This window comes from Lutra lutra, chromosome 3 (genome assembly GCF_902655055.1).
Source record: "Lutra lutra chromosome 3, mLutLut1.2, whole genome shotgun sequence".
In the NCBI taxonomy this organism is placed as follows: domain Eukaryota; kingdom Metazoa; phylum Chordata; class Mammalia; order Carnivora; family Mustelidae; genus Lutra; species Lutra lutra.
In genome coordinates, this window is record NC_062280.1 from 189,607,261 (window position 1) to 189,633,201 (window position 25,941).

At 38.2% G+C, this 25,941-nt stretch overlaps 1 protein-coding gene across 1 annotated transcript in view; it reads left to right on the top strand.

Annotated features, from left to right (window-relative positions):
- The first annotated feature begins 481 nt into the window (after positions 1 to 481).
- The window catches only part of TM9SF2 (transmembrane 9 superfamily member 2), a 61,204-nt gene continuing 35,744 nt past the window's right edge, over positions 482 to 25,941 (top strand). Inside the window, exons 1-4 of the mRNA XM_047720315.1 lie at positions 482 to 801; positions 13,692 to 13,759; positions 15,854 to 15,947; positions 22,277 to 22,404. Of these exons, the coding sequence (XP_047576271.1) occupies positions 631 to 801; positions 13,692 to 13,759; positions 15,854 to 15,947; positions 22,277 to 22,404 (461 nt within the window). The 5' untranslated portion in view covers positions 482 to 630. The remainder of the gene's footprint in view (positions 802 to 13,691; positions 13,760 to 15,853; positions 15,948 to 22,276; positions 22,405 to 25,941) is intronic.

Consider the following 25,941-nt stretch of genomic DNA (forward strand, 5'->3'; position numbering starts at 1 on the left):
GGAACCCATCCGTGAAAACACCTGAGTATTTGATACTTTCTGGCTAGTTCTTTCCCCTTTTTTTCCGTATCCTGATCCCAACCCGGTGTCTCCCGAACTTCCCGTCGCGACGCCGCTTCCATCAGCAGGTACTTTGTGGAACACCAACTCTGTAACAAGGGTCGAAGTGCTGCGGGCAGTGTGGGGAGGAAACCTCACGGTTGTTATGGAAACCTGAACCAAAGAGACTAGCTGAGGGCGCCAGCCTGGCGGTGGGATGCTTCCCGACGCCCTCAGGGAACTCTAAATCGAATTTGGAACCGGACCGCGAACGCGGAAGCAGGGAACCACCTAGTCGGCCGGCTTAAAACCTGGAGAGTGGATTTCCTCCACGCTCCCTCCCGGAAACTCCTCCCCGGGGCTAGCGGCCCCTCTCACTGAGCATGTGCAGGCGGCTTTGCGCATGCTCTGTCGAGCTCCGCTTCGGTTTCTGTTGCGGGACCCGCGGTGTCTCCTAGCGCAACCGGAACTGTCCGTGGCTGAGCCGTCCTTCCTCAGCTGCCGCGGTCTTGTAGTCGTCTCCAAGGCTCCCCGTCCCTCCTTCCCTCTTCAGCCCTTCGGCTCGGCTGCCCTTTCCCCGAAACAGCAGTCATGAGCGCGAGGCTGCCGGCGTTGTCGCAACCTCGGTGGCCGGGGCCGCTGCTGCTGGTGCTGCTCCTGCTGGAGGCGGCCCCAGGCCCGCGTCCGGGCGCCGCCTTCTACCTCCCCGGCCTGGCGCCCGTCAACTTCTGCGAAGAAGAAAAAAAGAGTGACGAGTGTAAGGTGGGTGAGGCCTGGCGGACCTTGAGTGCTCTAACCGAAGGGGAGCCTCCGTTTACCCAGGGAGCTGAGGTCCGAGAGGAAGGGGGCGTAGCTGGGGTAGGTCTGGTGTCCCGAGAAGTGCTTGGGTTCGGCCCGGCAGTGAGTCGGAGGTTCTGGAACGGCCTTTGAGGGTAGATTCTGCGGGACTCGGTGGGCCTCAGGCTCGCCTCCTGTCTAGAGGTCCGGGTAGCACGAGCAGCTGTATTTAGTTTGCCTGGAAACAGGGACTTTGTATGTATGGCGCTCTGTTGGAGTTGGGTGCATGCAGGTCAGCAAGCATTCCACGGGTGCGTGTTCGCTCACAGCCCTGTGTCACGCACTCCGAGAAGTGGACCACCAGGCCTTCCAGTTACTTTTTATTTAATTGCTTCCCGTCCTATTCTACTTTCTTGGAACTCCTGGTTGGTTTTGAGAGCTTGTTTCTTTCTAGGACATTGGTATTTTAGCTTAAGGCTTAGCAGTTCGTTCCTTATTTGTGTATTACAACACCCAGAACCGCATAAACTGCATTGGTTTAAAAAAAAAAAAGAAAGAAAGAAAGAAAGAAAGAAAAAGAAAGAAAGAAAAATTGCTATAATAGTTGAGACCGTTAATTTCTATCTTTTAAGTTAAGATTTTTTTTTAACGTGCAAAAAATGCACAAGATCCCACCGGTTAGTTTTTCAGAGAGTGTTTTAAACACTTAAAAAGAGCAGATGACAGGAGAAACGCGTTTTCTTCCTAGGGCAAATTTTGAAAACTTTGATCTCTTATAATCTTAACACGCAAGGTTTTCAGTTTAACTGCTAGTGAAGAGTCATAAGTCACTTGCTTTTAGGTTATTCGATACAGAGCATCATGATTTACGTAATTATTTTAAGTTGCTAACACTTAGCATTGGGGCGTGAGGATCTCTTTGAAACCATTAATAATTTTAACAATTCAAATAATCGTTCGGCAAACTTTTACAGTCTATAAATAGGTTTATTTACTAAGTTTGATTTATTTTTAAAGGCTGGTGTTTATTTTATTACTGTTAGCTTTACTGTAGCTATGAATTTCAAGCTTATTTTAGAGCATTAAATAAGCTATTAAATTTTTCATAGCATTTTACAGTTTGTTTTAAAATCTTGGATCTCTCAAAATGTCTAAGGATCTTTAAGGTTTACTCAAGTCAGCAGTTACCGCTTGCATACCCTGCAGTGCAAGAAGCTTTCACTCTTTGAGAGATATGATTGAAAGAATATATAGTGCTTACAAGTGGAAGAGAGAGCTGATCTTGAAAGCACACTGGTTTTTCTGTTAAATATTTTAGTAACCAAGCTTTAAAACCTAGTGTTTTGTCTTTAAATTTAACGACAACCTTGTATTGTATTCCTGGTGCCTTAGAGACAAAAAAATGTATCCCCGTTTTCTAGGGACCTCAAAGTAAAGGACATAAGCTTATGAACAGATTACTGAAATCTGATACGTTATAAAAGATGTATGTCCAAAGTGCTTTAAAACACAAATGAGGAAACATCTGTGGATTGAAGTCTTTAGGGGAAAGCTGCAGAAAGGAAGTAACATTTGGAATGGACTTTGGAAAAATGAATGTTTTCCAAAGAGGTGATCCGCCTCTTAGATGATTTTTGGTTTCTCAACAGGGCCTTTAAGTAGCTACTTTTAAGTTAACTTATGGTTAATTTGGGGGAGTCCTTTGGGATTTTTAATTTTCAAAGCTATAGAGATAAAACAGCAAGGCAAAACTTTTTTTCTGAAATGTTTGGATTTCATCTTTGTTACTAGCTGCTCTCACCTCTTGGTCAATGGAAACAACTCCTAGAAGAGCAGAAAGGTGTACCTTTAGCATTTTTTTCCTACAATTTGACTAACTGGGATAGAAAATTTGAAGTAAACTTTAGTGTATCTTGTTGCCTCTCAAGAGAAGAAAAACAGTAGTAAATAGTTCAAATTTTCATTACTTCAGTCAGGGTGTTAATTTTTTCCTCATATTTCGTATTTAAGGAGGACAGTCATGTATATACTGTTCAGGAGAGCTGAAGGGAATTATTTTTAAACTAAATAATGAAAAATAAAATGTTATGAATGGGAAAAATTTCCAGAAGCTACTGTTAGCATAGGAAATCAGGAGTTGGATGAATTGGGTAGGATACTGATACTGTTTCCATCAGTTTTTCCATCTGTAAGATAGGGATAATCCTATTTGCTTATTATTTACTCCCCTTGAAAAGTGTTTTTTGCATTTATTAGCGAAGCACAATATTTGTCAGTTGTGATATTATAAAACATTAGTATAGAGATAAAACAAGTATGTCGTCAGCAGTGTAATTTTTATAATGTAAGCATTACATGTACAGTGTCCTGCATTTAGCTCACTATGTATATTATTGAAAGACAATCAAAAGAACCCTGAGGATTTGGTCATTTTCTCCTCTCCAAATTATTTTATGTCCAAATTATTGGCAGAGAAATAGGAGTCCATTGAACATAAAATACTATTTATATTGCTCTAACTTCTGATTTATGATATTTATTAGCCTTTGTAAATACTGTGACTGTGTTTTGTGGGTTCCTTTTTTCCTTAAACTTAATATCACTACAGGCACATGATTTGAATATCAACATAGTGCACATTCTCACTGGTTTTTATTGGCCATGTAGTATTCTATTACTGTACTGTGGTTTGTTTAACTGCATATAGGCAGTTTCTTGCCTATAGGCATTGAGATTGGTCCCAGTTTTTTTCTGTTATGAATAATTTTGCTAGAATGTATTTAGCAGGAATTACTTACATATTCCCAAATATAAAATTGCTAGGTCAGAGGCAAGAAGCAGTTTTATAGCTCTATTTAATATTGCCAAGCTTCTTTCAAAAAAGATAGGTTTGGGGGAAAAAAAAAAAGCTAGGCTTGATTTATAATGCCTTAAGCTATATGATACCCTGTGTCTCCACAGTATTTTATAATTTTTATTGTTTTAATAGCTATGTGGTGGCATGGAAAACATTAACAGTTTATTATTTTTGTTGCTATTAAGGTTTCTCTTTTAATTTTTTTCTGTTATCTATCTTGTGTTATTAGTTTTTGAAACCATAGTAATAAAAGGATTGAACTGTGGTGGTGTTTTCCTCTAGAATCCATTTAACTTCCTTAAAATCAAGGGACAGTATGTTGACTGCAATAAATAGAATAAAGCCCTGATTAGAAGTTAATAGATCTAGGGGGCGCCTGGGTGGCTCAGTGGGTTAAAGCCTCTGCCTTTGGCTCCAGTCGTGATCTCAGGGTCCTGGGATCAAGCCCCGCATCGGGCTCTCTGCTCAGCGGGGAGCCTGCTTCCTCCTCTCTCTGCCTGCCTCTCTGCCTGCTTGTGATCTCTGTCTGTCAAATAAATAAAAATCTTTAAAAAAAAAAAGAAGTTAATAGATCTTCACAGAGTAAAATGTGCAGTTCTGATCTACCTTATAAGAGTTTTGATCGTTTCAGTTAGCGGCTGAATGCTGTTAGCTTTAGACTGGTCTGCAGTGTGCTGAGTGGCAGTGTGCTGAGTGGCATCATGGTGGCGAATAGCTGATTAGTGCGTTACCGTTGCTGCCTTTAACTTTCAATTAATTGTTGGCTTGTCAACATGAATTCAGATCTAACAACTAAACTCTCCAGAACATCCGCCACTTTTTTACTGTTTGGTGTATAGATTGTGTTCTTGGATGAAAGATTAAGAATTTCTTTATGGGGGCACCTGGGTGGCTCAGTCATTAAGCGTCTGCCTTCCGCTCAGGTCCTGATCCCGGGGTCCTGGGATCAAACCTGCATCAGACTCCCTGCTCAGTGGGAAGCCTGCTTCTCCCCCTCCCACTCCCCCTGCTTGTGTTCCCTCTCCTCACTGTCTCTCTCTGTCAAATAAATAAAATGAAATCTTAAAAAAAAAAAAATTCTTTCCTGTCCAGTAAGGAAAAATGACAAGATACACCCCTGGTGTTTAAAAAAATGTTTAAATGAATGTATAACAATTTTTTAATAAAAAGGAAACTTAATCAGAATCATACTTTTTAAAAAATTGTATAGTTGACACACAATGTTACATTAGTTTTAGGTGTGCAACATAGTAATTGGACAACTTTACAACTCTCACACAACACTATTTCAATGGTATTGACTATATTCTCTATGCTGTACTTTTCATCCCTGTAACTTATTCATTCCATAACTGAAAGCCTGTGCCTTCCACTCCCCTTCATCCATTTTGTCCAACACCATATCCCTTTCCCCTCTGGCAACCACCAATTTGTTTTTTTTTTATTTATGGATCTGTTTCTGCTCTTTTTGTTGTTGTTTATTCCTTTGTTTTGCTTTTTAGATTACACATAATGAATGAAATCATGCAATGTTTATCTTTGTCTGACTTCACTTACCCTCTTAGTATCATACCCTCTAGGTTCGTCTGTAGTGTTGCAGATGGCAAGCTCTTACTCTTTTCTTACGGCTGAGTAGTATTTCTGTTTGTGTGTGTGCGCGTGTGTTTACCACGTTTTCTTTGTCCATCTGTCAGTGGACACTTAGGTTGCTTCCATATCTTGGCTATTGTAAATAATGCTACAATAAACATAGAGTGCATATGTATTTTCAAATTAGCATTTTCATTTTCTTTGGGTAAATGCCCAGTAGTGGAATTACTGGATTGTCTGGTATTTTCATTTTTGGAGGAACCTCTCTCGTGTTTTCCACAGTGGCTGTACCAGTTTATATTCCCACAACAGTGCACAAGGGTTCCTTTTTCTCCACATCCTTGCCAACACTTGTTTCTTGTCTTCATCTTGATTTTAGCCATTCCCACAGGTGTGAGGTGGTATCTCATTGTGGTTTTGATTGCATTTCCCTGATGCGGAGTGATGTTGAGCATCTTTTTGTGTGTCTGTTGGCCATCTGGATATCTTTGGAAAAATGTCTATTCAGGTCCTTTGGCCATTTTTTAATGGGGTTATTTTGTTTTTTAGTATTACATTGTATGATGTCCTTTTTTCTTTTTAAAATAAGGAAAGAGCAAGTGCAAGCGTGAGCTGGGGCTATGGGGGGTTAGACAGGGAGAAGCACACTCCCTGCTGAGCAGGGAGCTTGATGGGGGAATTGATCCAGGACCCTGGGATCATCACTTCAGCCGAAGGCAGACAATTAATAACTGAGCCACCCATACACCCTATGAGTCTTTATATATTTTGGATATTAACCCTTTATCGGATCTGTCTTCTCCCATTCAGTAGGTTTTCTTTTCATTTCGTTGATGGTTTCTTTTGCTGTGCAAAAGTTTTTTAGTTCAGTGTAGTCCCATTAGGTTTTTTTTGCTTTTGTTTCCTTTGCCTGAGGAAACATATCCGTAAATATATTGCTAAGGCTGATGTCAGAGAGATCACTGCCTGTGTTTTCTTCTAGTTTTGTGGTTTCAGGTCTCACATTTAAATCTTTAATCTATTTTGAGTTTCTTTTTATGTATGGTACAAGAAAGTGGTCCAGTCTTCCAAGCACCATTTATTAAAGAGACTGTCTTTTCCCCGTTGTAAATTCCTGCCTCCTTTGTTGTAGATTAATTCACCATATAGGTGTGGGTTAATTTCTGAGGTCTCCATCCTATTGCATTGATCTGTGTGTCTGTTTTTGTCCCAGGATCATATTGTTTTGATTACTATAGCTTTGTAGTATATCTTGAAATCTGGGATTGTTGAATCCTTCAGATTTGTGCTTTCTCCAGATTACTTTGGCTCTTCAGGGTCTTTTGTGGTTCCATATGAATTTAAGGTTTTTTTGTTCTAGTTCTGTAAAAATTACTAATGGTTTTTTGATAGGTGTTACGTTGAATCTCTAGGTTGCTTTAGGTGATATGGACTTTTTAACAATATTCTTCTAATCCATGAGCATGATATATCACTACCATTTGTTTGTGTCCTCTTCGGTTTCTTTTATCAGCGCTCCATAGTGTTCAGAGTGTAAGTCTTTCACATCCTTTGTTAGGATTATTTCTAGGTATTTTATTCTTTGGGGTATAATTTGTAAATGGCATTGTTTTCTTGATTTTCTTTCTGCTACTTTGTTATTAGTGAATAGAAATGTGACATATTTCTGTATATTGTGTCCTGCAACTTTACTGAATTCATTTATTATTTCTAATAGTATTTTGGTGGAGTCCATAAGGCTTTAGGTATAGTATCATGTCATCCATTATAGTGACAGTTTTACCAAAGTAGTACTTATAAATGTTCTTTCTTGGTAATTGTGTTTAGAAATGTTTAATAAATTATGTGTCTGTTATTTTGGGAGCAGTTGCCTCTAAATATGGAAAAAGTAAAATTTAAGAAAACCCATTTCTAAATACTGCTTTGAACAGTGTATTTTACTTGTTTTAATTTGACCATATATATAGTGTGAAGATTTTGAAATATGTACAAAAATACAATTACATTTGAACTTATTGATAGAAGTGATATATATTTACTTAAGTGGTGTTTAGTTTCACATTACCAGAGTTTTCTCTGGAATAAGAGATTGAGTCTTCGCTTCTGGAAACTAATCAGTGTGTGTGGGTTACTGATAATGTTTCAAATATGAAATTTGGCATTGGAATGACTTTAACGATGATAAATTCACATTCCAACAATTGCTTTATTTTGCTGTGAAAAAAAGTACGTGGAGCTTAGAAAGTTCGCTTTCAGAAATGAAATTTTTTGAATAAAATTATTTTAGAACTGAGATTGTTCATGATAGTGGATCTGAGAGTTAGGATTGGGAAAGCAAGCAAGGTCAATATGGATAAAATACTGTCCTGCTGCTGTTGGCTGTCCACAGAGGGAAGCCCTTCCAAAGGTGTATTTTTGAACATCTAAACAGAGCCATGGACATGTGCTTTATGCCTCCCACACATAAATTCTAGAGACTGGTCTATGCTCTGTGGGCCTTAGAGTCCAGTTCTTGAAGCTCTTAATTCTTACTCATCTTTGTACTTTTTAAATCAGTGTCCACTTAGTAAGTGTCGTAGTGAATCATAGTTACTTCACATGTGCTCTATGAGGTTACAAGGTCTTCCTCTGTTGCCATTAAAATTAACTGAGTATGGATGAAAGGCTTTGGAGGAACCTTTTGAAATATATTTTCTTTGCCCTTATTCTCAACTTTCAAACCTATTTATCTCCTGTGCTAATAATGATAATAAGACTGCAGTTTATGTACCTTGTGGGTGCCTTAGCTAAGCCTCAGAACAATCCTGTGATGTGTCACTTGGGAAACTGACGCTGAATGAGACGTAGTCACTCTCTCAAGTATGTGTACCGGTAAGTGGTGACGCAGAGATGCAGGTTCCAGAGTGCCTGATTCTGAAGGCTGAGCTTGTCATACCCCATTGGGGTACTGCTGTGTCTTCCGTTGTGCATACTCTCTGCCTCTTCTGCCTCACCCTGGAGGTCCCTGGCTGCTGTTGATCCTTCACGTCCACAATTGGTACAGTTTTAACCTTTGTAACCAATTTTTAAGTAGTCAGATTTTTTTTTATTAACGTATAATGTATTACTTGCTCCAGGGGTACAGGGCTGTGAATCCTCAGTCTTACACAATTCACAGCACTCACCATAGCACATACCTTCCCCAGTAAGTAGTCAGATTTTATATTTATTCCTTTCTTTGATACAATCTGAAGTTGAAATTTTGTTTTTCATTGAGATGGGGATAGAAGGAAGAACCTAAGTATCCTGGAGATCAGCTTCTGGGCATTGCTGGTCAGATAACTTAGAGTTCATGAGCATCCATTTATGAGTTCCCAGCATTTCCGTTGGGATTGTTTTATTGTGTCTGAGTTAAGATTTCCTTCTTCGGAATTTTTCCCACAGTAGACTTCTCCAGTATATTAAGCAGTTGAAATGTCCATAGTTTTCCTTTTCTATGGCTGTGCCTTAGTATCTCAGAGCCTTTTGTCACTTGCTTTGATTCTTGTTCAGAGTCACATTTCTTCTCTGTTTCTTTCTACCTCGAAAACCAGTTGTGGTTTTGGTTGGAACCAATGTGATAGCAGGTAAAGTGGAATAAAAGCAAAAACAAAGGAACAAGGAAATAGGGGGAAAATGCAGCCCTGTGGCATGGTACACATGGCTTAAAGCAGTAAAACAAAGTGTAGCTGTGACCAAAGCTGGGATCAGATGTAGAATGGGTAGGTTAGGACCAGAAAAAAAGTTGTACATCTGGGAGGAGAAGGATTTAGAAGGGAGACCATAACACTCTAAATTAAATAAACCATTTCCATAAAAAAAATTTCTTAGGGTGGGATTTAATTAGTCTTCCTTTGTGTAAATCTTGCTTTAGAATTTCCAGTCTTGCTTTAGGATTTATCTGTAACTTCCTTAAAAAGCTTAATGTTGCTAACAATTTTCCATGCTTATAATAACTCAGTTTGGGACACTTTGAAAGCAGGAATGTGAAGTAAGTAACATTTAAAGCTCTTTTTAGTTACGTCAGTGATATTTTTGGAGTTGGCTGACTCTATTTAAGGCAGATTTCCAGAAGGAGATGGACTTAATTAATTTTAGGATGGGAAATAAAGATATTTGGTGGAAAGTGACCATAAAAACAAATAATGTCCTTTTACAGCACATTGCTATTTTAGTTATTTAAAAAAAAAAAAAAAAAAAACAACCTAAATCCCTTGGGATTTAGTAACTACCCAAGAACTTGTAAATAGCTTTGTCACTTTCTTCTTTTACTTTCTTGAATGTATGTCTTGTCTCTCCATCTGGATTAGAAATTCTTCAAAGGCAAGTGTTCATGTCTTTTGTATTATTATATCACTTCATAATGTCTAGTATTGTGGCCATTAAATGTGTTGCGTGAATGATTTTCTCATGGTTGTTCAGGATTTTTTGTTCTTTGGGAATGTTTTTCAGTTTTCATGTACATTGCATATTGTTTCCTCCTATTTAATACTTATTTTGAAGTTACCTTTCCTACTCTAGAACAGCTTTCCACACTAAATTTTACTCTTTTGTCTTTATTTCGTATTGCTTTGATTTGGCTTCTGTTGTTTTTTAAAGCCCTTTCTTTTTCCAACTTTTAATTATGATGGTCTTCAAAATTCAATAAAGTTGACGGAATAGTATAATGATCACCTATATATCCATCTAGACCTCTAGAGCCAACAATTGATTATATTTTTCCTATATGCTTTATCTGCGTATGTGTTTATATTTTTAGGGATGAATGTCATGATGTAGCATACTTTTGCCTTTCATTAAACCACATAAACTCACTAGTGGTCTCATTTCCTTTCTCCTTCCAATTTTCAACATTTTCTCTACTGCCATATTACAAGGATCTTGTTCTTGAAAGCAGTTATTTATCTATGTATGTATGTATGTGTGTGTGTGTGTATGTATTTATGAATGAGAGCGCGCCCGCGAACGTGTGCGCAAGTGAGTGGAGGAGGTGCAGGAGAGGGAGAGAGAATCTCAAGCAGGCTTCACAATCACACAACCCTGGGATCATGACCTGAGCTGAAACCAAGAGTCAGACGCTTAACAGAGCCACTCAGGTGTCCTTACAAGGATCTAATTCTTAAAATATCATTGAAATTTCCTTGTTTCAGTATAAGAGTTGATATTTAAAATATAGAGTATTATAAATGTAGCATATTTACAAATACATTGTAAATTGTTCTTTTCTTTGTTAAAGATATCATTAGTTGGGGCGCCTGGGTGGCTCAGTGGATTAAGCCGCTGCCTTCGGCTCAGGTCATGATCTCAGGGTCCTGGGATCGAGTCCCGCATCGGGCTCTCTGCTCAGCAGGGTGCCTGCTTCCCTCTCTCTCTCTCTCTGCCTGCCTCTCCATCTACTTGTGATCTCTCTCTGTCAAATAAATAAATAAAAATCTTAAAAAAAAAAAAAAGATATCATTAGTTGTAATTTGCATTCCTTAGCATGTTGTGAGACAATTATTCTTAAATTTTCAGATTTTCACAATTTAAAGGAGGAATGAAAGTGCTACAAAAATAGTCAGGATGAATTGAATATCCAAGGTGCGTTTTGATTAGTTCACTGAATAGTAGAAATAGGTCCATAACTTAGTGGTGATATTTTTGATGGACTGACTTTTTTGTAAAAAGTAAGTGTGGAAAAATGACAGAAGAGACAAGAAGGAAGAGAATTAGAGGACTGAGAGCAGCAGATACTGAAAGCGATGGTAGTGGCACTTGAGTTTCCTCGCTTTTTTTTTTTTTTTTTTTGAGTTAGAAGTCTAGCTTTTGAACTTACTTCCTTGTCTTAGAGCAAGAATCCCTAGCTCATAAGGTTATTATGAGAATTGTGCTTGATAATTACCATCTTCCTCTTCCCTAGACTAATAGCTAGAAAAGAGTAATGAATAGGCATAAACAATAGATCAGAAGACTGTTGTCTTAATGTCCCTTTATGGGAGTGGGGGGGCCCTCAAGGTTATCCTTACGCTGATAAATACTCAGATTCCGGAATGTCTGTTTTCTCTGAAATAGTAATAGTAGCAGTGTTTATTTAATCGTTTACCTTATAGTTGTGTACCAACTATAGACCAGCCTCTATATTCTTAACTGTTTTATTATCACCTCATATATTTCTCACATTCAGAATTGCTACTTGACCAAAAGCACATATTTATTAAGAGTAAATTTAGGATTTGAAATGAACTGAGTAATCTGGCGCTACGCTGCCTCCAGACTGCAGTTGTGTTCCCTACTTATTTATGTGTTGTGTGTAAAAATTAATTTTGTTTTTAGGTGAAAGATTCGCAAGAATTGTTCTTTGGAGTTGGCTGTTTTGAAAAAATTTGTGGGCAAACCCTGATGATATAGACATCCTTATAGATCACAAAGCAAGGCTAAAACATTGCTTGTTAACACCTTTGTTGTTAGGAGTAAAATGTGAAGCTACTTCACCAGATTAGGAAAAGTGGACAGATAAGGTAAATTTAATGGGAATTTGATATTAAAGGAGAGAGGGAAAGTTGAGTAGGGGGAGGGTCAGAGAGAGAGAGAGAGAGAGAGAGGGAGAAGCAGACTCTCTACTGAGCATGGAGCCCCACATGGGGCTTGATCCCAGAACCCTGAGATCATGGCTTGAGCCGAAATCAAGAGTTGGACACTGAGCTGACTGAGTCACCCCAGAGCCCCTAGCTTTAACCACATCTTAAATGACACATGGCCACGTGGGTATTTGACAGTGCAGATAAGAATATGTCCATCATTGCTTCATTGTTGCATAACAGTAAATACTTAGTGCTTTGTACCAAGCACTGCTCTTGAATCTTCTCAAAACCACTCAAAGCAGGTGTTATTATTCCATTCTACAAAGAAAAAACTGTATGAAGAAACTTACTTAGGATCACACAGCTAGTAAATGTCATAGTCAGGATTTGAACTCAGGCAACCTAGCTTCAAAGTCTTTGTTCTTGGGGCGCCTGGGTGGCTTAGTGGGTTAAGCCTCTTCCTTTGGCTCAGGTCATGATCTCAGAGTCCTGGGATGGAGTCCCGCATCCGGTTCTCTGCTCAGCAGGGAGCCTGCTTCCCCCCTCTCTCTCTGCCTACCTCTCTCCCGACTTGTGATCTCTCTCTGTGTGTCAAATAAGTAAATCAAATCTTTTTAAAAAAAAGTCTTTGTTCTTGATCACTTTGAGGTTGAGAGGAAGGTAGGCTTAATTGTGGCACAAGGGATTTAACTTCTGTGATGAAAATGTGGCACTTACAGATTTTGAAACTCAAAACCTAGAAAGTTCCATAGAATATAGTAGCTGTGTTCCTTCCTAGAAAGAAATCTAGAGATGTGAACTGGATTAGCTTTTTAGGGACCCTTCAGTCTTCAAGAAGATATATTAAATAGGCGGTTTAGATTCTGAAGTGTGTTCATAATAGTGTTGACCCCTTATAATTAGTGAAAATTATTTTGGCAGAGTAAGCCATAAACTGGGAATTTTGCCTTCACAACAGTTACTTATATTTGTGTTTATTATTCAAGGATTCTGTAATGCCTAAATGTTGTGTCCCATTATCTTTTTAGCTAAAATAACTCATGACAAAGAATATGATATATAAGGAGACACAGTTTAATTTTTGTATATGTTTGAGATAGTATTGCCATTGAGTAATTTCATTTGCTTACAGTTTTAGGGATTGTACTGTTCTTACTGCTGTATATAGAGGCTAGTGTCTTATCTTACACTGTATATCAGCAATATTTGGTGAGGATTTATTTTAGCAGATGAGCAGTGTAGTTTAGGCATTACCTATTCTGAATATCATTAAATTCATTTGCCTTTATTCATTTAATAAATATATTAGCACTTCTTGTTTTAGTCACTGAAGTTCTTGATAAATGTTAATTCATGCAATCCTCATATACTTTTCTTTCTCTCCAAAAATAATAAATAAGTAAATAAATGAATAAATAAAAATTGGGGGGAAACAAAAGAGGGGCTCCTGGGTGGCTCAGTCAGTTGTTTCTGAATCTTGGTTTCAGCTCAGGTAATGATCCCATGGGTTGTGAGATGAGCCCTGCCTGGGGCTTGGCACTCCGTGAGGAGTCTGCTTCAAGAGCCTGTCCTTCTGTTCCTTCCCTGCTCGCACACGCTGTCCTCCTCTCTCTCTCTCTCTTTCTCTCTCAAATAAATAAATCTTGAAAGCAATTACTGCAACTATTAAAAATATTTTGTTGTAATTTAATTGCATATAAGTCTACTCAGTGAATGGATTTTAGGAGAAATGTTTAAATATTATAAAATTCTACATTTCAAACATGTCAAATTCTTTTTCAGTTCTAAGCATGACTTAAGTTTTGATCTCTGTTTGTTTACATTCTAATTCTGTGTTTCTTCATTTTCAGGCTGAAATAGAACTATTTGTGAACAGGCTTGATTCAGTGGAATCTGTTCTTCCTTATGAGTATACGGCGTAAGTTTCTCAGCTTAGTTTTTATATAAAATTGTATTGACTCCTCAGAATTTTGTACTTTGAACAATTTATTTTCTTTACAGTTACAGACGAATTCATACGTATTTTAAGTATGTACAGGGCCTGAAAACGTTTTTTAAGGGATAGTCTTTATTTCCAAGGTAGAGTTAAAATGTGAAATATGATCTTTTTCAGTACAATAGAAGCATCAACTAAAACAATGGATTTCATTTTTTATCTGAAAGGACAAAAAGGCATTGTGTTTTCTTTACATTTTTTAATTATAAAAAACCCCACACAGTTGCAAACAAAATTCTTATATCCCACATAATCCCCAGAAACAATTCCTTTGTTTTCTGCTCCTCCACATTTTTTTCTCTGCATATTCTAATGTATGTAACCACATTTATACATTTTTGTTTTAAACAAAAAGTGGTTTTGCATCTTTTTCTCACTGAATCTATTATAGGCATCTTTCCATGTTAATACACAGCTACAGTTACCTTAGTCCTTTTTGTAGCTGTTTATTCTTTCTTTCTTTTTTTTAAGATTGATTTATTTCTTTTAGAGAGAGCATGAGCAGGAGCATGAGCATGAGGGGCAGAGGGAGAAGGAGAGAGAGTCCCAAGCAGACTTTGGGCTGAGCGCAGAGCCTGACTCGGGGCTCAATCCCACAACACTGAGACCATGACCTGTGCCAAAATCAAGAGTCAGACAGTTAACCAGCTGCGCTACCCAGGTGCCCCTCTTTTTTGTTTTCTTTCTTTTTTGTTTTTCTTAAAGTAAGCTGTCACCCAGTGTGGCTTGAACTCATGACCCTGAGGAGAGACCAAGAGTCACAGGCTCTACCAGCTGAGCCAGCGAGGTGCCCCTGTTTATTATTTCTTTGTAGAGATTATATAGAGTCGTGTATGATTTGTTTCACTAAGTCTTTGTCTATGAATGTTTGATTATTTTCATTTTTTGATACTATAAAAAATGCTGCATAAATATGCTTTGACGGCCATATACCATTTGAGTATAAAGCATAGTTCTTAAATTTTAGTTGGCTTCTAAATTTCTGTGGTATCTAGAAGTTTCAAAAGAAAATAGGTGTTTACTGTAGAGAAAAGCACACACCAAAAAGTAAGACAATGCTATAAGAATCCATTGGCTAAACATCTGTAAGAAGAGAGTATAACATTCATGAATGGATGGACCATCCATTAAGTAACGATTAGAGACTTAAATGTTCCAGTTTTTATTTCTTTTGTTTTGTTAAATAAGTGTATCTCCTTAAATCTTTGTGGATATTCTTGGGAAAACTCAGTGATCTCTTACAGCCAGTACATGGAAAGTCTTCATTTGAGCGTTTCTCAGCAATAGTTTTTTATTATGTGAGATTCATCTTTCTCTTGGGAATCTCGTCTGTAGCCATTACTGCATGGGTCCCAAGTACTCCCATACCATTCTAAAATGAACACAAAACTATCCTTTAATCTTCTATAGCAAAGTTGAAATTTGGCTGTAATATTTAAAGAAAACTTTATTAAAATCTGGCTAATAATACTAGGGAATTACAGAGAAGCTTGCAGCTGACTGAAGATGGCTTCTCCACAATTTCGTGTTCTCTAGAGTCTGTCTTGCGATGCTTCCCATGGTGGGATGTGTTGGCCAGTGTATGGGGATGAGGCAGAAACCCAGGCAACTTCGGCACATCTTCCTGAAATGTCATTATTATGTAACACTTTGGATTAGGAAGTTACAACAAAAGGAGATAAGTTAGCGAAATTCACTTGAAATGATACTGTAAATAATTTTGTTATTGAAAAGAACAAAAATAATGTGTCAGTTTTAAAAACTCTATAATTTACATCTTCAAAAAGATAGACATCAAAGTATTCTTGGGCCTAATTTTCTAATTTTTTTTTTTTTTTTTTTTGGTTTTGGGGAAATGTACATGGAACTTGGAGTGTAACTATATTTCTCATTCATTGACTAGAGCTACTGGAATGATCAGTGCTTAATCTGCCCTCTAGATTGGCTAGGAGTTTGACTCTTCATTGTTTCCTTTTATGTATACAAGCTTAAATACTCTCCCCCCCTCCCCCCCAGGTTTGATTTTTGCCAAGCATCAGAAGGAAAACGCCCATCTGAAAATCTTGGTCAGGTATTATTCGGGGAAAGAATTGAACCTTCGCCATATAAGGTTTGTATTCAGTGTTATATAGAAGTTATTTAGTTGCTGCTTTCTCTTTTGTTCCTTTATTTTGTCTTGTCTTTTCTTTTTTTCCTTATTTTTTTCTTACAGAAAAACCTGAGATAACTTAACTGTCATGGCTAAGGAGGATTTCATTTCTCTTTTACCTCTGAAATAATTTTTTTTTTAAGATTTTATTTATTTATTTGACAGAGGTCACAAGTAGACAGAGAGAGGAGAGGAAGCAGGCTCCTTGCTGAGCAGAGAGCCCGATGTGGGGCTGGATCCCAGGACCCTGGGATCATGACCTGAGCCCAAGGCAAAGGCTTTAACCCACTGAGCCACCCAGGCGCCCCTGGAAATAATTTTTTAAACTCAACAGTTTGGAAGGATCCTCCTCACAATATGTCATGGATAAGTTTGTCTTAACGCACATTAATACCAGTCTTATAAATGGTAAGGATAGGACTCTGACCCCCTGCCTTACCTTCAGAGGGACCAGAAAGTCATGAAAAGTGGCCCCAGCAGCTCCTCTTTTCCTTCCCCCCTTTTCAGACATGATTCGTACATATTATACGTATAGCCTCTGAACAAGTACAGCACTACTTGGGCTCCCCTCTTGGGTTTTGGGGCGCTAGCCTTTCTCTTTTGACCTTTGAAATTATGTTTGGAATGTTCTCAGTACATTTTTAAGACATCAGTTAAACTAAACTAAGCACAATGTAAGATACTCCCTTCAATATATACGTCATCATCACCCAGAATTATTCTGCCTTTTAAATCTCTTAACACTTACCGCCTGTTTTCCTTCCACATTTCATGGTCCCTTGTTTATTTTATATCTGTTCTCCTGCTATACAAAAAATAATACTCTCATTTACAAAAATTAAACTTGTTCATAATAACAGTGTATCACCATATAAAAACTTAAATGGGACAGAATAATACAAAGTGAAAAGTAAGACTGTCTTTCCCCCGGTTTCACATCACAATTTTTTGTTAATCTTCCCTGACATTTTCTATGCACTTACAGGCATATAGAAATACAATTAGATTTACTAATTTATGGTTTAACATACTCTGTACTGTACATCTTTCCTTTAACTCTACTTTGGGCTTCTGTCTGCATGAACACATTTGTTTTAATCGCTGTAACTTGACTCCCAAGTTTTATTTCCCAGCCTGATCCCTCTCTCAGGCTCATCCTTGTCTTCTGGGACTTAGACCCCACGGTTAGCTCCCTTCTCTGCTTCCTCACTGGGCACCGCCGTCTGTTTTTCTTGGTGCTTCTTTGCACTGAGCATCTGTCCAGCAAATCCACACACCCAGAGTGGTTCCACTACCCATCCTAGTCCCTCTAGCACTGTACTGCATGGTGAAGCACTGGGAAAAGACAGAGTTCGCAGGTCAAATCTACATAATTGTACAAGTTTACAGTTTTCAACCATAAGTCCTCTTAAAATATTGCAATTTAAAATTTTCTACCCTAAAGATGCCAGTAATTTAAAATTTTTTCAAAGATAGGGGCACCTGGGTGGCTCCATCAGTTAAGCATTGGCCTTGGGCTCAGGTCATGACCCTGCATGGGGCCCCCTGCTCAGTGGGGAGTCTGCTCCCTGTGCCCCTCACCCTGCTTGTGCTCTCTTGCTCTCGCTCTCAAATAAGTGAAGTCTTCAAAGAAATTTTTTTTTTAATTTTCAAGGACAGAATGGAAGGCATATAGAGTGAAGTTATTGGGGGGAAAAGGTGCTCAAAGTGTATAGACATGGGTATTACTGATCAGGACAAACATATTATCTAATAGCTTAATTGTGTATCACTCCCTGATGTGATATTTTGAAAGATTACTTTGGAAGTTATTGCATTGCTTTTGTAGCAAAGGGTGATTTTCAGGCAGATTTATTAAATTATACAATCAACTTAAGATATTCCTGTGGTGTCTCAGCCCCATCATTCTGTTCAGTAATGCCTTTGCCTTGAGAAATGATGGAAGGGAAGAGTATCAGTAACATCTTCAGTGAGCTTGAGGGACAGCAGGAGTTTCTTGTAGTAAACAGCCCATAACAGATGGCAGATAAGCAGAGGGAAGGCCAATAAAATATTCAGAGTCCTGGAGAAGTTTTGTCCCTTTGGGGTGGAATTTAAAGACAAATTACTTCCATCCAGGATATATTTATTTACAGGGAAAGACATCCTTGCTTATGCAAAGGATCCTTCTTTTAGGCCTACTGCTGTGCAGATTTAATTTTGAATCAGGAGTTGAGGTAAAATAGAACAAGAATGCTTCAAAATGAAGAAAGGTGTACATCTCACATTTTCTATGAGTGTCCTAGAATTTTTTAGGATCGAAAACAAAATCTTTTAGTCCCCAAGCTTAAAGTGACAGAACAGGCATTTCTTAAGACCAAGACATAGGTAAACAGAAGTACGAGGCTGAGACATTAGATTTTTGTCCAAGCCAGCCATAAATATATTGACCCATATTTTTCAGTATTGATTCTTTGTCCTTTATTTTCACAGAATTTTGCCTTATTTGAGATCTGCAGTAAAAAAATAGTAACAACCAGAAACAAAACAAAACACCAAATCTGCTTTTCTGTCTTTTATTTATGAATTCTGTTGAGGTCAGAAAAACAGCAGTGCCAGGTTGTGTGTGTTTTGTGAAGCTGGAGCCACATTTCATCCCAAATCTAACCAAACATACTCATTCCCAGGGTTGTAGAATCTCGTCTCAAGTCTCACCAATCATCCTCACTCATTTACTCAGTTTACACATTTGTTGCAGGCATCGTGGTAGGTGTGGCCTACAGCAGAGACCAGAGACAAAAGTCTCTGCCCTCATGGATCTTATATTCTGATGAGGAGGAGGAAACACATGAGTTTACTAAAATATGTAGTGTATCAGTTGATGATGGGAAAACTATCAAAAAATAAATCCAGGAAGGTGGATGGAGAATTGGCAGTTTTAGATGAGCCAGCGAAGGTCTTGCTGTGAAGGTGACATTTGAGCAGAAGACCAAGCAAGTAGGGTGGTGAGCCATGTGAATATCTGGGAAAATGTTCTCCGAAGAAAGCAGCAAATGCAGTGGTCCTAAGGTGTCCGCTTGCCTGGTGTGCTCAAGGTACAGAAAAAAGTTGGTGTAACTTGAGCCAGTGAACAAGATTGAGAATAGCAGGGAATGAGGGCAAAGAAGCAGTGGCACCACATCACACAGTATCTCATAGGCCACTGTAAAGACTTCAGCCTGTATATCTGAACAAGATGGCTAGCACTGAAGGGTTTTGAGAGGGCTTAGATTTTTTTTTTTTAAGATTTTATTTATTTATTCGACAGACAGAGATCTACAAGTAGGCAGAGAGGCAGGGAGAGAGAGAGGAGGAAGCAGGCTCCCCGCTGAGCAGAGAGCCCGATGCGGGGCTCAATCCCAGGACCCTAGGATCATGACCCAAGCTGAAGGCAGAGGCTTTAACCCACTGAGCCACCCAGGCGCCCCAGAAGGCTTAGATTTTGATAGGCTCTCTAACTAGGGCTGCTGTGTTGAGGATGGACCATGGGAGGGAGAGCAAGGAAAGAAGAGGGGAGACTGGTTAGGAGGCTCTCGAAATCATTGAGATATGTATAACCTGATAGTAGCTCAAACCATGGGGTAGACAGGTGGGTATTGTGAAGTGGTCAGAATCTCCAAAACAGGTTACATTTTGAAGTTGGTGTCAGTGCAGCAGAATTTGCTGAGGGGTAGGGTGTGGGGTGTGGACTTTGTTTTCTAGAACGGGACAGTCTCTGGGAAGAGCAGGTTTGAGGGGAATGGGAAATTAGGCATCTAATTAAGGATGTGAAGTAAACACTTGATATATGTGTCTGGAATTTGGAGGAGGGGTTCAGGCTAGGTACATACATGTGACAGTCATCATCAGTGTGTAAATGGTATTTGAGCCAGGAATTGATGAGATCCCCAAGGGGAGAGTGGGTATAGATAGTAAAGAGAAGGATTCCAAGGATTGAGCCTTGGGGCACTTGGTGTTACTAGGTCACAAGATGAGGATTCAGCAATGGAGACTCTCTCAAAGTTGGGGGGATTACATGACTTAATAAATATTTATTATTATGATTAAACATCCTTGGGACGCCTGGGTGGCTCAGTTGGTTAAGCAGCTGCCTTCGGCTCAGGTCATGATCCCAGCGTCCTGGGATCGGGTCCCACATCGGGCTCCTTGTTCTGTGGGGAGCCTGCTTCTCCCTCTGCCTCTGCCTGCCACTCTGTCTGCCTGTGCTTGCTCTCTCTCTCTCTTTCTGACAAATAAATAAATAAAATGATTAAACATCCTCACTAGTTTTGCAGTTGAACACACTGTTGACTCACCTAAACCCAGAAGCATTGGATTGATTTGCCACTTTTCTTATAACTGGTAATGTCTGTCTCTGCTTAATTTAAATTTGGACACCTATCCTTCTGATTCCTTAGTATGTGTACTTTTTCTTTCATTTTCCAAGGTACCTACGAGATGCATATAAGGTTAAGAAAATTAAATTAGGGCTCCTGGGTGGCTCAGTGGGTTGGGCCTCTGCCTTCAGCTCAGGTCATGATCTCAGGGTCCTGGGATCGAGCCCCACATCAGGCTCTCTGCTCAGCGGGGAGTCTCCTTCCCCCTCTCTCTCTGCCTGCCTCCCTGCCTACTTGTGATCTGTCAAATAAATAAATAAAATCTTTGAAAAAAAAAAGAATATTAAATTAATTGAACAAATATTGCTACATTTACAGAAGTAGCAACGCAGCCAAAACTGAACTCCTGGCTGACAGGTGGCAGCAGTGGGCTACACTTGAAGCATTTGCTTGTCGGCTGATGCACAAAAACCGGTTTAGGTGTTTTAATAATGTACAAAACAATGGACTACTTAAAAGTGAAACATACACAAGTTTTTTTTAACCACCTGTAATAAAGTTTGAGCATATTGAATGGTATACAATTATGGACTGTAGTTATTTTATAAACTAAATTACAGCCTTTAGAAAACAAGGAAATACATTTTTTTTTTTTTTAAGATTTTATTTATTTATTTGACAGAAAGAAATCACAAGCAGGCAGAGAGGCAGGCAGAGAGAGAGGAGGAAGCAGGCTCCCTGCTGAGCAGAAAGCCCGATGCGGGGCTCGAACCCAGGACCTGGGATCATGACCTGAGCCGAAGGCAGCAGCTTAACCCACTGAGCCACCCAGGCGCCCCAAGGAAATACATTTTTTAAATGAAGCCATAAATGGACCCTGATGAAATAAACTTGTGTTATGAAAACCATTATTTTTACACACATGAAATAAGTCCTGGACTCCAAAATTGGAGGAATCCTTCATTTTTTAACTTTTAAATTATCAATTTTTTAAGCCTTACATTTTGCTTCAATTTTATTGTTAAATAAGATCCTGAAATTTGACGGCCTTTTCAAGTGTGAGTAAAAAGAATCATGTTTACCCTGATTTTAGACATCAAAGCCTGACTTTTTCTTGTATCATTACAGTCTATTACTCACTGCTGAATCTCTCTTACCTGTCACATAGGGCACTTAACAAATATCCATCAAATGACTATATGGACTAAAAACATGTCTGCTTATTACTAGAAAAACTGATGTTCTGTTTTATTCTATGTGTAGTTTTTTTCCCCTTCTAGGATTCACTTACATTTAAAAGGTGGGTGGAGGGACGCCTGGGTGTCTCAGTTGGTTGGGCAGCTGCCTTCGGCTCAGGTCATGGTCCCAGTGTCCTGGGATCGAGTCCCACATCGGGCTCCTTGCTCATCAGGGAGCCTGCTTCTCCCTCTGCCTCTGCCTGCCATTCTGTCTGCCTGTGCTTGCTCTCCCTCTCTCTCTCTCTCTGACAAATAAATAAATAAATAAAATCTTAAAAGGTGGGTGGATTGAAATTTTCAAAAATAAAAATAAAAACTATTATTTATCAAAAGAAAAATTGAAATTTTTAGAGAAACAGTAAGATTAAAATTTAAATGTGATTGAGCAATGAGAAATTTTTTTTTTTAATTTTGACAGAGAGAGATCACAAGTAGACGGAGAGGCAGGCAGAGAGAGAGAGAGGGAAGCAGGCTCCCCGCTGAGCAGAGAGCCCGATGCGGGACTCGATCCCAGGACCCGGAGATCATGACCTGAGCCGAAGGCAGCGGCTTAACCCACTGAGCCACCCAGGCGCCCCGAGCAATGAGAAATTTAAATGTCTTTATTATCATTATTAATGCACTTAAGTAATTTAGTGAGAGTAGTATTCCTTCTCAGGGCATAGGTGTGAAGGACCTAGATATTTTTTAATTTGCTTTTCACTTTATTTTAATACAGTTTACATTTAATAAGGAGGAGACCTGCAAGCTTGTCTGTACAAAAACGTATCATACAGAGAAAGCCGAAGACAAACAAAAGTTAGAATTCTTGAAAAAAAGCATGTTACTGAATTATCAACATCACTGGTAAGACATGGAAATTTTGGACTTTTGTTATTTTCCTTTCCTAGATGGCACCTCTATTTCATTGAATGTATAAATTACTTCATTAACTCTACAAAATATAGCAAATCAATTGATTTCCCTTTTTTGTTGCTAGTAATAACAAGAAGTATGACTTTTACTTGCCAAGGATTACTAAGGTTGATGGCTTACTGTATCACCTGAAATACTGTGATAACTAGCTTTATAATGATTCTTTTATAAATAAAATGTGACGTACATCTAGAAACTAAGGCAAGACATATAATTACAAACCATGCAAAGAAGAGTTGAAGGAAATTCAAGAATCTGGTGCTAAGATCAAAACATTAGTCAGTCTTGAAAATCAAGAAGCAGCTTAGGTTATTGACAGAGTAAGCCAAGAAGATCCTCAAATTGTGTTCTAACATCCCAAATAAGAATTTGAAAAAAAAAAAAAAAGAATTTGAAGTATTCATTAATTTAGATAAGAAATTAACATCTTAATTAACTGTTCTCTATAATGGGTCGGTATATCAGCTAATACTCGGTCATTCTAATCATTTCAAAAGTAATATGGTTAAAAATGTCATGGCGAAAACCCTGCCAAATTTCAAGTTTTTTAGGTAGAAAGTAGTTTAAGTTTGCAACTGACATAGCCATCACAAATTATTGAATCAATTTCACTATCAAATGCTTTCTAACTTCAGAAACTATTTTAAATGATTTATTCCTGTTGTTATATGCATTCTGGCATCAAAACAGTACCTATGTTAACTATATCATCAATCAGTTAAAAATATTTCTAAGTACTTTACTGTGAGGAAGCTACTGAAGAAGAGGTGCTTCTGTTACCTTCAGGAGCAAGCCTCTCCGCAGTCTGCATGTTACACTCATTCAGCAGTTACATAGTATTCGCACAGTAGCTTAGAAGAAAAAGCTCTTGGTTTACTAGAAACCAAAGAAATGAGGAGCTTTCAAGTTCCTATTTGCACTGAGGGTCACATGAGGAAGAAGCTGACACAGGCGTCATCAGGCCAGTTTCCTTCCTTAATCTAATGGTGCCCTGCTATGAAAAACTTGTTCCTATATGGTTTAGTAGACTGAACCAGATTCTATCCATCCCGCCACTCAGGGTGAATCCCCCAATCACAGACTAGTTCATGGAGGGGAGAGTGACCCAAGGTTGCCCGTCCTTGGGACTTTTTTGTTCAGTGTACATGGAAGGGAGAAGGGACAGAATGACAGGCTCCAAGCATAGTTTTGAACCATGGGATCTGGGCATGTCAGTCTGAGATCAGTGGTTCCTAACCAGAGGAAGTACATGAAGACAGTCTTTCTGTTCACTACCTCCAGCACCTTATACTTTTTAGAAGAGGCAAAACATATGTAAATTAGGGCCCCACATAGAATAAAGGCATTTGTCTTTGTTCTGGAAGAAGAATAATGTCTGGAAAAATAATAATGATTATGCTTGAAAAGCTGGCTCTTTAGACCCTTTTCTAAATAGTCTACATTTGAATTCTGTATAATGACTCAATACTACATTTATTTTTTTGAGTCAATACTACTTTAGAAGCAAAAAATAAAATAGGTTTCAATGATTTTTGATTACAACACAGACTGGTAAAGAACTAGTTAATGTAACACCATGTGTATAAAATAAAAAACAGGTTACTCAAAATGTAAGTGTTTTACTTGAAGTAGATGCTATTTATCAAACATCAAACATAGTTTAAGTTTGTTTTCCCGTGATCTTTTCCATGGCCTACAAGTATAAAATAACAGTACTTTTCTAGATGACTGATCCAGGTCCTTTGCTTAAAGCATAAGTATGCTTTTGTTAACTACATATGAAAAAGAGAAGGGCTCTGGGTACCAGGTCTATCCCAAAAGAAGTACCAAATATTATAGTAATCTAAGCAGTTGATATTTTACTTATTTTTAGCTATTCTACCCTATGTTCTTGGGATACTGCAGAGAGGCTTGCTCCTGAAGGTAACAGAAGCACCTCTTCTTCAGTAGCTTCCTCACAGTAAAGTACTTAGAAATATTTTTAACTGATTGATGATACAGTTAACATAGGTACTGTTTTGATGCCAGAATGCATATAACAACAGGAATAAATCATTTAAAATAGTTTCTGAAGTTAGAAAGCATTTGATAGTGAAATTGACTCAATAATTTGTGATGGTGGGGCGCCTGGGTGGCTCAGTGGGTTAAAGCCTCTGCCTTCGGCTCAGGTCATGATTCCAGGGTCCTGGGATCGAGCCCCACATCGGGCTCTCTGCTCAGCAGGGAGCCTGCTTCCCTTCCTCTCTCTCTGCCTACTTGTGATCTCTGTCAAATAAATAGATAAAATCTTTTAAAAAAATAAATAAATAATTTGTGATGGCTCTGCCAGTTGCAAACTTAAACTACATTCTACCTAAAAAACTTGAAACTTCGCAGGGTTTTCACCATGACAGTTTAAATCATATTACCTTTGAAATGATTAGAATGACCAAATATTAGCTGATACACTGACCCATTATAGAGAACAGTTAATTAAGAAGTTAATTTCTTATCTAAATTAATGAATACTTCGAATTCTTATTTGGGATATTAGAACACAATTTGAGGATCTTCTTGGCTTACTCTGTCAATAACCTAAGCTGCTTCTTGATTTTCAAGACTGACTAATGTTTTGATCTTAGCACCAGAATCTTGAATTCCCTTCAGCTGTACTCTGCATGGTTTGTAATTATATGTCTTGCCTAAGTTTCTAGATGTTCATGACATTTTATTTATAAAAGTATCATTATAAAGCTAATTATCACAGTATTTAAATTTTTTAGGTTCATATTCAGAGAGGGGTCTTTAAAGATACTTTAGTGAGTTCCAGTCCTGGATCCTAGCAAGCTAGCATGGGAGGGGAATGATATGCTGTTTTCAAAAATCCAAAATCCTAACAGTGTAAATGTACTCTTGTTAAAACTACAGAGAGTAACTTAAATGCCACGTTTCCTTGCTTTTGGCTACAATTTCCTGAGTGCATTGTGGTGACATGGATTATTCCATTCTGATCAGAAACTCTGGGAATTTATTGGGGAAATGAGTTGTTAATAGATGAGGTTTCATTAATAGAAGTGTTTCAAATGCAGTCCATGGAAGATAGAGAAAAATGGGAAGGAGTCCTTGATGGTAAAAAAAAAAAATGGGGGGCTGGTCATTTAACCTTTATCCTTTGAGTCCTTTCCCCCCCCACTGTATCAGATAGAAAATAAGATTTTTAGTATTTTTGATGTTACAAATTCAAATAACTACTACTGCTAACTTACTGTCAGAATTTAAAGAATACAATTTTTAATTACTTCCTGACTTATTAGCAACACAGTAATAGAAAATTATATTCTTTAAATTTTCTTACATTTATTTCCAAGCTTTTTTTTAAATCTTCCTATTACAAGGAGAAGGTTATTGTGTTAAGGCATTATATAAATGATAAGCTTAGGATGCTTGCTTTTAAAAAGTCTAATTTCTCATTTTGTAACTAACCCTATA